At 37.3% G+C, this 12,500-nt stretch overlaps 1 protein-coding gene across 1 annotated transcript in view; it reads right to left on the bottom strand.

The window, feature by feature from the left end:
- Positions 1 to 4,495: 4,495 nt before the first annotated feature.
- LOC136838929 (putative uncharacterized protein DDB_G0275317) overlaps positions 4,496 to 12,500 on the bottom strand; it is a 31,409-nt gene continuing 23,404 nt past the window's right edge. The window contains exon 2 of the mRNA XM_067104622.1: positions 4,496 to 5,095. Within this exon, the coding sequence (XP_066960723.1) occupies positions 4,496 to 5,095 (600 nt within the window). The remainder of the gene's footprint in view (positions 5,096 to 12,500) is intronic.

The following is a 12,500-nucleotide window of genomic DNA, read 5'->3' as shown; positions in this document are numbered from 1 at the left end:
TTTCATGCCTCCATGCCTCAGCCTTGTATTTGCCTTCCCTTCCACACATCTTAATAATCACATCTAAAAGGATTATCAAACTTGCATTAGCCCTTTAGACTTTTGCATCACTGATGCCTGCCTCTCTTCTAACTTGCACATGCTAAATAGTAAATTAGGTGGATAGTGCATAGTAAACTGTTGTAGGTCTCTTTCTTCATCATTACTGGGATCCTGATTAACTTCTGCCTTTCCCCTCTAGCTACCATGTTAAATTAAAGTCAAAATTTTCAAGTATTTAATATGTATTTGAGTTTTTGCTTTTGACCAACTTTCATTGCCTAGGAGGCAAAGGAGGTTAACAGTTTCCTCTGTTCTGATATCTGTAAATTTCTGGAAATTCTTATTCATGAATTTTGGTAACAAAATCATTTCATATGCCCTTTTTTTTTTGTTTTGTAGATGGAAGGCAGGCTTGGCATTTCTGACAACTTTCATTTTTGCCTTTCATAACCTATAGAAATTAAAAAAAAACGCCTAACAGTGTAGCGACAACTAATCTTTGCCATTCTTATAATGTTTCGTGACTTTTAATAAATACGTTTACTTTAACGCGATTACAAAATGTCCTCAGTTGTATATGTGTAAATATATATTATCTCTCGTATAAGGAAACTTCCTTAAGCTATGGCTAATATGTTCCTACATCTTCTACGTACATCACCTTTATTAGAGAAACAAATCCACAGTTTTTTAAAAATAAATCTCTACAGAGAGCTTTCGGGAATCTGTTCGATTCCCACCTTCAATCTTATTTGTATACAGTTGGCTAAGATACTGAATGAAAGTTTTTATTTTTTTTTTATTGTAGCAAGAATAATTGTCACAATCTCAACAGCATTTTTTCTGAGCCACGAGGTATTGCACATTGGTTTCATCGAAACCTAAAGTTAAAACTTGAAGCGAGTCGTTGGAGCTATCATAAGTTGTTTTATTTAAACCTGAATATAAGGCTGATACTAGCAAGCTTGAACTCGGGCGCTCCAGTGTAAACACGCATAAATTAGGTGTGCCAAACATCCATTTCCGGCCGCAAATACGCTCGCTCTTGAAAATTCATATAGCAAGCACACACACACACACACACGATGATGCACGTTCTCCTTGCTTGCTATGAAAAATTTAATTTATCTCTCTCTCTCTCTCTCTCTCTCTCTCTCTCTCTCTCTCTCTCTCTCTCTCTCTGTGTTCACGAGCATTTAGATGGAAAATGGTCATTGTCCTTGGATGATTCCTATCTGCATGTTTTCAAACATCTTAGTGGCTCGTTGTTCCAACATTCTAATGTCCCTTCTTGTTAGGGCGCTGTATCACCTGGATTTGTGAAAGAATATTTTTACTCGTCTTGTGAGTTTATCTGCTTTCAAGTACACCAGTACTAAAATTCGAATGTCCTTCATTGGAGGGGTGGGTAGAGCTCTCGGCTAGCACGCTGTTGGCCCAGCGTTCGACTCTCCGACCGGCTAGTGAAGAATTAGAGGAATTTATTTCTGGTGATAGAAATTCATTTCTCGTCATAATGTGGTTCGGATTCCACAATAAGCTGTAGGTCCCGTTGCTAGGTAACCGGTTGGTTCTTAGGCACGTAAAATAAATATAATCCTTCGGGACAGCCCTAGGAGAGCTGTTAATCAGCTCAGTGGTCTGGTTAAACTAAGATTTACTTTTTTTTTTTTAACTAAAATTCGATTTCAAATGAAATCAGTTCTTGACAGGGACCTTGTCGATAGTACTTTCATGTTGCAGCACTTTGTGCAATAATTTTAGGAGAAATGTTGCTGTTCTCAAATAATGAAGGATGGCAGTTGGCCGTGATTGTGCCTTTACATTTATATCTCTGAGAAATGTCGAAAGTAATGGATTCAGTGTGATTCAGCACCTTGAGGCCACCTCAGGGTGCTGAATCACACTGAATTGTAGGGTTTTGTGGTTGCCTTGTGGATCACTCTTATTTGATTAGTTTTTTAAAGTGTTGAATTTTTCGTCAAGGGAGAACGGAAGTCCTTCAAAATTCAGACTAACGATTCAGACGAAAATCTAAACCTAGCGAAAATTTTTAAAGGGTAACTGCCATCACATTTTACAAGAGTTTTATACTTTTTAGAGCTGTAACGTGTATCTTTGATTGGAGTTGCACTTGGAAATCCTGCATATGTGAAAATTGTGTTTTTCGTTCTCGTATATAGTTCCCAGACACAGGAGCTCTGTTTGGTATTATTTCGAACTTCCAGATCAGCACACTTATCTTGAGGTATTTTCAATGCAAACCAACTTTTGTCTGTGTTATTCCTGATAATCATAGATAAGAATTGTTTCAATTAACTTGGGACGTACAATTTTTCAAACCCCCTGAAATGACTGTTTGGTCTCCCTGACTGTACAGCTGTTGCTAGTCGAATGTTTCGGCCTTGGGAGCTAGAAAAAACCGGTTCCTGACTGAGTACCGAGATGAGGATGGAAATTGCCCTCTCTCCGTGTTTCTTGGAGGGAACATGGTTTACAGATCTATTGAAATTTCAAGTCTTGCTGAAGCAGTTGGCCTTCTTGAAAAAGATTTCAAATTTTGTTAAACCACTTCTAGCTAGTATATGTAATTCCTTTTGTTTTAGATGAAAGTATCAGGGAATTATATGAACTGGTAAGTTTTTTTTTTTTTTTTTTTTTTTTTTAGAAATTCAAGATTTTTATTAATTTCTCGAAATCTGAATGATTTCTAACCAAGCCACATTTTGTGGCGTCGAGGAAAAAAGGCTTTGCGACGCCAAACTTGAAAAAACAAAAAAAGAAAGAAGGAAAGCGGATCTAATTAGGGATGGTTAAGTTTGTATTTGTCAATCATTATGTCTAGGAATATGTCACATATCGTGCAGTTAAATATTTATATCATTACCCATAATAAGTGCAACCATACTGTCACAAATGACGGTAATATAAAAACGAGACGTTGGGTGCCTTCCCGAAGCTTGGACCAAGTTACCTTCATTTTACGCACTTATGTAAGAGGCCAGTAGTAAGAGAGGGACGGACTCAGGGCTGGACGACGGAAGTTTAAATGTCGGGTATATAACCTATAGACTAACATTTTTCACAGTTTACTCACAAAAAATGTAACACTTATTGAGTTTCATTATATGGAAATTTAATGCTTATAACCTGTACGTACATGCTTACTGAGTGCGATAGGTCCCGGAAACTGACTGAATGTTGCCAGATTTTTTTTTTTTTTCGGCAAAACTGTCAATTTCGTTTCATGTCCTGCTTTATGATTTGGTTTTTATCGTTTGCTACAGCTTTGGAATGCGTTTTTCTATGAAGAACTCAGATTTCTCGTCTTCTCCTCCTCCTCCTCCTCCTCCTCCTCCTCCTCCTCCTCCTCCTCCTCCTCTCTCTCTCTCTCTCTCTCTCTCTCTCTCTCTCTGTAACATTATATGCTTCATCCTGTATACGTTGTCGTCGTCTTATGGCACTGATACATGTCATGTTGATAGAAAGCATTCCTTTTACGAAGTGTTATACTTTTGTTTTATTAAGAGATCAATAAAAGTTACTGGGGCAACTTTAAACAGAATGCTACAACAGTGTCTAAACTTTACTAAATTTTTGGAACATTCATTAAGGACTTCACAATGTTTGTGGGAGGGATCATCGTGATTGGAGAATTACTTTCATTTTTTCTTATTAAAGATACCTCGTGATGTGAGCATTTGGTTACTCTGATTAAAGATTAAGTTAATAAGGTTTCCTGAAACTGTCCTTAGGTTAACCTGGTGTATCCGACTTCAGTCCCTGCAGAATTTCTCAACAAACTACCCAAGAGAGAAGCCCCAGAGCGAATCGACCATTGAGCCTATTTATTTCTCATTTCTCCTTATACTTCCTTCCAACATCTTCTCATCTTACCTTGTCTCATTTGCATTCATTCTTAAATATCCTGTACAGTAGTATTCTTCTTAAACTGTCAGTCACATTTTACGCCCTTGCAATCGACCCAACACGAATTGCATGACATTTCCATGAGGTCGTTATTGTAAGAGTCATTCGAGATTTACATTTCAAGTCAAATCATCGAATCCATTACGAGTCCGTGGCGTCATGTTGCTGCTTTCAATGTTCTTGCTTTCAATGTTCCTGCTTTCAATGTTCCTGCTTTCAATGTTGCTTCTTTCAGTGTTGCCGCTTCCACTGTTGGTGCTTTCAGTGTTGCCGCTTCCACTGTTGGTGCTTTCAGTGTTGGTGCTTTCAATGTTGGTGCTTTCAGTGTTGCTGTTTTCAATGTTGCTGCTTTCAGTGTTGGTGCTTTCAGTGTTGCTGCTTTCACATTGCTGCTTTCAATGTTGCCGCTTTCAGTGTTGGTGCTTTGAATGTTGGTGCTTTCAGTGCTGCTTTCACGTTGCTGCTTTCAATGTTGCTGCTTTCAGTGTTGGTGCTTTGAATGTTGGTGCTTTCAGTGCTGCTTTCACGTTGCTGCTTTCAATGTTGCCGCTTTCAATGTTGGTGCTTTCAGTGCTGGTGCTTTCAATGTTGCTGCTTTCAGTGTTGGTGCTTTCAGTATTGCTGCTTTCAATGCTGCTGCTCTGAAAGTTGGTGCTTTCAATGTTGCTGCTTTCAGTGTTGCTGTTTTCAATGTTGTGGTTTCAATGTTGGTGCTTTCAGTGTTGCTGCTTTCAGTGTTGGTGCTTTCGTTGTTGCTGTTTTCAATGTTGAAAGCAATGTTGCTGCTTTCAATTTTGAAAACAATGTTGCTGCTTTTAATGTTGGTGCTTTCAGTGAAGCTGCTTTCAGTGTTGGTGCTTTCGTTGTTGCTGCTTTTAATGTTGCTGTTTTCAATGTTGCTGCTTTCATTGTTGGTGCTTTCAGTGTTGCTGCTTTCAATGTTGCTTCTTTCAAGGTTGCTGCTTTCATTGTTGGTGCTTTCAATGTTGCTTCTTTCAAAGTTGCTGCTCTCATTGTAGGTCCTTTCAATGCTGCTTCTTTTAAAGTTGCTGCCTTCATTGCTGGTGCTTTCAGTGTTGCTGCTTTCACGTCGCTTTCGCTTCTCAGCACAAGTGCTGAGCCTCTGAAAGGAGGTTCTCGGTGAGTGGTCGAGTCACTTAAGCCCCACACGGCGCTTTTGCTCCTTCAAAAATTTGTCTTGGTTTTAAAGCTAAAGCTGTAAGCTCGAATGTAAAAATGTTGGCACATCGGATAAGTTGGGGGGAATTTCACTAGTATTCATGACTCGAGTCACATGAGTTCGCATTAGGACGAACCATGAAGTGATTTTATTTATATTTATTTATCTATTTATTTTTTGGGGTGTTGCCGAGATGGTCTTTTCATACACAGGCCTGAATGATTGAGACGGAGGGGGGTTTGGGTTGGATCTAACTACGCGGTGGCTGGAAGAGGTGGGGGAGGGGCATAGGCACGGATCCTCAAAGCATAATATATTCTCAGGAAGAGGAGAAACCTAAAGGGACTGGTTTTTGGTTTATTTGTTCAATTAACAAATTATTATATTGTTCTGTGTTGATTTTATTTGTTCTGGTAACTACTGTCTCAATGTTAGTGAATGCTGTTATTAACCAATCCTGTTATTATTGTACTTAATGGTAAGTTATTCTTTGCAATGCCATAATTTCTTACGCAGGTGTAAAGTGACAGGCATTTTCTATGTCGTCTTATTGTGGCAATAGTTAAAGAGAACTTAGGTATAATGGTCCAGTGAGCGTGATCAGATCTGTACAGTGTGCAGTTTTCGTACTTTGCCTTTGAATAATAATTGTTATAAATTAAAAATAAGCTTGATAACGATTTTGATAACAAAGTAGAAGATGAATCTTTGTTCGCAAAAGTAAATGCACAGATTACACTTAACATAACTATATTACGCGAATTGAAACTTGAACGAGACTACTATTCTGGCAAGGTGTGAACTGCGTGTTAATCAAAACCGACATTGAGTCATCTTCCACAGAACGTCGTCCCCAGTACGACCATCTTTATTGACCTCTAAATACCCTCATAAAAGTCTAAAGACTACGCGCGACATCACGAAAGCAAATCATTCTTTAAACGGTGGATTACGAAGCATTAATAGACATGGCATTGTCTCTAAATGTGATGTAAATGATAGGCTGCAACTTCAATTTTGTCACGACATGTCTCTTAATGGAAGGGGGATGTTTGTCGGACATTTTTGTTTTTATTAATACACGTGTTTAGGAGATTGCTCATTACACACATGCGAGCGACTACTCACTCAGGCTCACGCACGACGTACTAGAGTGAATGCGTGCGCGCGCGCATGCACCCACACACACACACACTGTACGGGTATATATATATATATATATATATATATATATATATATATATATATATATATATTGTATATGCATGTACACATACTTGCATACATGTTTGCGTGTATATTGGTGTGTCTGTGTGTGTGCATGTGTGCGTATGTGCAGGCGAGCGCACTTTCTTGCGTATGCATGCATATTTAGCGGCCCGAATTTATTCCCGTCAGGAAACGATGCAATCATCGGATACACATTCATTTTGTAATTAAAAAAGGTAACTCGTTTTCATCTGCGATCAAAGTTGAATTGTTGTATATGAATCTAGATTTTCGCATTTTAGGGCAAGTATCATTCGGGGATAAAGCTGTTGGCAAATTTCGGTTGATTTTGCGGTTGTAAAGGCTTTATGAGCTTTTTAATTGAAAGTGGATTCCACTATTGATTTTCATATTTTATATCTCGGCGATCTGCCCCCCCTTTGTATTTATCTGATTTGTCTGCGTGTGCGTTATATATTTATGAAGGGTTATAGCCTTAACCTCATACTTGGTCCGTTTTATTTTGGGATTGATGCCCTGTGACGTATAAGGTCACGTGACCAGCACGTTATGATTTTATTCATTTAGTGGAAAAGATTATCTATGGCTGAATTAACTTTAGCCACAAAATTAATTTCCTGACTCGTATGATTTTATATTATATATTATATATAGACACATATACGTATATGTAAAATTATATATATCTATATATATGTATATATGCATATATATATATGCATATATATGCATATATATATATATATGTATGTATGTATACTGTATATATATATATGCACACTGTATATTTATATCATATGTGTTTGTGTACATCTTTTAGCGGGTGTTAGGAAAACAGTACAAGTGAATAATCACAAGTGTACAAGTTAAAAGAAAGGACACTCTACTCACACACACCCACACATACACACACACACACTCACATATATATATATATATATATATATATATATATATATATATATATATATATATATATATATATATATATATATTCATACACATACACATGTGTATATATGTGTGTATGTGTATATGTAAATTATATATATATATATATATATATATATATATATATATATATATATATTATATACACACATACATGTACACGAATACACTCCATATTCCCCTTAGCTGGTTTGGCGCTTGAATGAACTCCTTCGGCTCTCAACAATTGTTTATGACGTGCGGTTGCGAGCTTCAGTCTCTTTCAAGGAATATGCAAGAAGCTTATGCCCCAGTGGACGCCCGTCAACAGCTTGTTAGAACTAAGTAATCCCATTTATGTGTACGACGAGCGATGAGATTGTCTGTATACACAAAGGTGCAGGGTATCTAATGTAACTTTCTTTTTATCTTTTTATCTTTGTTAATAATATTACCGATTAACAACGGAATGTATGAATCCCAAACTTCAAAAGTGGACGTATTAGATAGACCCTGTCTTAATCAAACTGTGCAATGCTATATCTTTGCCGTCTTTCTGATAATCGCCATAGATCGTTATCTGTACATCTGTCTTTTGTCTTTTCCAGATGTAGTTAAAAAAGTATACCTTAGCTTAACCAGACCACTGAGCTGATTAACAGCTCTCCTAGGGCTGGCCCGAAGGATTAGATTTATTTTTACGTGGCTGAGAACCAATTGGTTACCTAACAACGGGACCTACAGCTTATTGTGGAATCCGAACGGCATTATAGCAAGAAATGAATTTCTATCACCAGAAACAAATTCCTCTTGTTCTTCACTGGCCGGTCGGAGATTCGAACTCGCGACCATCAGAGTGGTAGCTGAGAACGGAACCCGCTCACCCAGCGAGGAACTTCCAGATGTAGTATAGATATGTAAACGAGCCAGTGGCATATCGCGTGAATTATCCGACTTGGTAAAAAAATCAGCATCAAATCAATGACGAAGATAATTCTTTCGCAATAAATGGTTGTTGGGAGGACGCGCAAGGCGGCAAGCAGCGTATTCTAAAGGAGGGCATTAAATCGAGAGCCTTGAATGAAATCAAAAGTTGTATTGCTGTTAGTTGCATGGCTCTCAAATATTAATTTCGATCCCTGCTACATGTGCAGTCACGTGCGAGTACAAAGGAAGAGCAAAAAATGTTTGAAGTATATTTACGTTGTTCTATTTTTTTTTTTTTTTTACATGGTGTATTGAGTTTCATGATGTGTCGGCCGTTTCGTCACTGTAAGCACTTCCCTCCTTAAGTGAAACTAGAAGAACGCAAGACTGATAACTAGTCATTTATGATAGTATTCATCATAACAATAGTTAAAAATTACTCATAGTAGCACGAGTCTTGAAATGGAGGAACAAACCCACAGTTATGTATATGTACATATATTTAAAGAAAAGTCTGTACAGTCCTCTGTACAGATTTATGTTTAAATATATCTACGTATACATAACTGTGGATTTGTTTCTCCAATAATAATAGTTCCGTTACTCTGGTAATTTTGTTTTCATGTACAGAACATTCGCATCACATAATATTTATGGGTGCACCTGTGAGTGTTGAGAGATAAATGATCAGAATTTTAATCGTTAAGTTTCACTGAATCACAAATGGCTATTTCAAGAAGTACGTTTAGTCCCAGCTCTGGAAATCAAACTGACTCAGTGCCGTTTTAGATTGGATGGCTTCCTGCAGAGTGCAACACATTTCTCACCTTCTGTTTCATGTTCTTGTTTGCTATTTTCATATGATTCTTAGGTGTTGTAGTCTGTTTTTAGCTGTCAGGTTTGATTGTTATGGGTATTAATGGGTTATAAACCATCAGTAAGGGGAGTTCTGTCCAAATATAGATTATATACTTCGTATATCTGTTATGGGGGGCAGTGAAGGTCTAGCTATTCCTAGGAATAGGAAATAGCCTTGCGAGTAGTCTAGAACTTAGCAGTAATCTTGTAGCTAGCAAATGGTCTTGCTATTAATCTAGAAATTAGCAAATGGTTTTACCAGTAATCTAGGAGTAGTATATGGTCTTGTCAGTAATGTAGAAGTTAGAAAATGGTCTTTCCAGTAATCTAGAAGTTAGCAGTAACCTTGGAGCGAGCAAATGATTTTGACAGTAATCTAGAAGTTAGCAAATGGTTTTCCAGTAATCTAGGAGTTAGCAAATAATCTTCCCACTAATCTGGAATTTAGGAAATGGTCTTGCCAGTAATCTAGAAGTTAGCAATGTCTTGCAGTAATATAGAAGTTAGTAGGTGATCTTGTCAGTAATCTAGAAGTTAAGAAATTACCTTGCCAGTAATCTAGAAGTAGGAAATGGTCTTGCCAGTAATCTACAAGTTATAAAATAATCTTGGCAGGGATCTAGAAGTTAGCAGATAGTCTTGCCAGTAATCTAGAAGTTAGGAAATGGTCTTGCCATTAATCTAGAAGTTAGCAAATGATCTCTCCAGTAATTTAGAAGTTATCAAATGGTCTTTCCAGTTGGGAAATGATCTTGCCAGCAATCTAGAAGTTGGGAAATGTTCTTACCAGTAATCTAGAAGTTAACATAAGGAAATGGTCGTGCAAGTAATCTAGAAGTTAGCAAATGGTCTTACCATTAATCTAGAAGTTAGGAGATGATCTTGCAAGTAATCTAGAAGTTAGGTAATGATCTTAGCAGTAATCTAGATGATAATTAATTGCCTTGCCAGTAATCTCGAAGTTAGGAAATGGTCTTGCAAGTAATCTAGAAGTTAGGAAATGGTCTTGCCATTAATCTAAAAGTTAGGAAATGGTCTTGCAGGTAATCTAGAAGTCAGCAAATGGCCTTGCCATTAATCTGAAAGTTAGGAAATGGTCTTGCAAGTAATCTAGAAGTTGTGAAATTATCTTACCAGTAATCTAGAAGGTAATTAATGGTCTTGCCAGTAATCTCGAAGTTAGGAAATGGTCTTTCCAGCAATCTAAAAGTTAGCTAATAGTCTTACCAGTAATCTACTGTAGAATTTCTGTACCTCCGCTCATATTATCTTTCTTCCATCTTTCTTTTCTCCTCGTAAATTGTTTCAACATCATTTTCAGCGCTGAATAACCTCATAGGTCCCAGTGCTAGGCCTTTGGCCTAAATTTGATATTCCAACATCTTTATAACTTTACCATGCCCAAATTTTCATTTCTTATTTAAGAAACGACGCTTCGGGCGAGCATTGTGAGAGTTATCTTCAAACTGCTTAATATTCTCTCTCTGTCAGAGATGCCCAATCAAATCCAATTCGGTTCAGACCAGTATTAACGGGGGAGATGCGGCCTATAGCTAGACAGCCCTGACCAATGACCAGAAAGTGGTTTTGGGCCCTCGAAGTCGAGGTCAGAAACGTGACCTCGGATACACTAATTGTTTATGGAGTGATATGATGACTTACCTTCTGCTATTCAGAGCAGAGAGACTTTCAGATTAAATCATCGTTTTCCAAGCACATTTGCTAATTGTCATTCTGATGGTGCGTATTTATATTTACATTTCCCTAATTTTTCACCTTTTTTTTTTTACTTCTCTCATGTGCGTCAGTAGCTTTCGTCGATGAATGATATTGTGAGTTTATTCTCTCATGTGCGTCAGTAACTTTCGTCGATGAATGATATTGTGAGTTTACTCTCTCATGTGCGTCAGTAGCTTTCGTCGATGAATGATATTGTGAGTTTATTTTTAATTTTATCTGTGCCTGAACATGTTTTGACCATTTATTGTATATTCTAGAGAAAAACCCAGCGTTCGACTCTCCGACCGGCCTATGAAGAATTAGAGGAATTTACTTCTGGTGATAGAAATTCATTTCTCGTCATGATGTGGTTCAGATTCCACAATAAGCTGTAGGTCCCGTTGCTAGGTAACCACTTGGTTCTTAGCCACGTAAAATAAATCTAATCCTTTGGGCCAGCCCTAGGAGAGCTGTTAATCAGCTCAGTGGTCTGGTTAAACTAAGATATACTTAACTTTTTCAAGAGAAAATTTAATTGTATATCTGGAGTATCTCTAACTGAATATGCGGAGACAGCGATTTTGAATATAAAATTAAATGTTTTCTTGGATACACCTTAAATATCAAGAAAGGCGTTGTAAAAAGGTATTTAATTTGTTTAGCAAACATACATTAAATTGGGACAACGAGTTTGCATGCACGACGAAAATTATACGTTAGCTCAGATTCTTTCTTCAACAAAAAAGGAAAAATAGCTTTGTAAATGGGCAATAGTATAACAAGACGTTGATTAAATATTGTTAATGTAGCTTAGCCCCTATATATTGTGGATACCCTTTTTGGGTAATTAAAGGTATTCATCGCTTTCTTGGACACTTAAAAAAGGATACCTAAGTAATTAAGGACCTGGGTGTAGAGACATCATTTTTAGAGGTTTTATGGACTATCATTTTTCAAAGCTTATCAGAGAAAGACAAAGAGCACTGGGTAATTCGTAGTGAATGATTCACACCTGAATAATTTTTCAGAAAATAGTTATCGCACTCTGTTCCACACTATTATATTTACAGTTAACCTCAAAAGATTCTTTGACATTTTGTACCTTCCGTAACCTCTTGTTTCGGTATGCGACTGTCGGATGATGTAGGAGAAAATAATAAGTATTTAGTGTCGTCTAATGTAATCTGTTTGCCAGCTAGGATTATGCCTCTTTGGTAATAAAAAATAAGCAAAATGTTGTTTCCAAACGACTGTTTTTTTAAGGAGATATCTCAGATCGATGTGACATCTCTCTTGCGTATTTAAAAAACTTTTGGGTGACGTCAGTGAAATGAAGTTGGCCATTTCTTATCGTCTATTGTACAAGGACAGTTACCCCAATATGAAGTCAGTTTCATTATACAACTTTCCGGTTACGTAGGTGAAAGTAAACACCCATAAAAAGCAAACGAAACAAATCAAGTGGTGTTTACTTGTTATCGTTCGTACGCAACAAACACAAGCCTCGAAGGTGTTGTGAATGGACGATAGTATAAGAAACATTTTTCTTGTCAGACACGTTATATGTCATTGTCTGCCATAAGGCTTAGTCCTATGTACGGCTGTCACACTATCCTGTAAGGGGGTATGTACAGGGTATGTCCGGGAACAATACCACCCATACCAATGTAATGCGAGGTACTTT

The sequence above is a fragment of the Macrobrachium rosenbergii genome, chromosome 5, assembly GCF_040412425.1.
Source record: "Macrobrachium rosenbergii isolate ZJJX-2024 chromosome 5, ASM4041242v1, whole genome shotgun sequence".
Classification (NCBI taxonomy): Eukaryota; Metazoa; Arthropoda; class Malacostraca; order Decapoda; family Palaemonidae; genus Macrobrachium; species Macrobrachium rosenbergii.
This window is presented reverse-complemented; position numbering and strand designations above follow the sequence as displayed.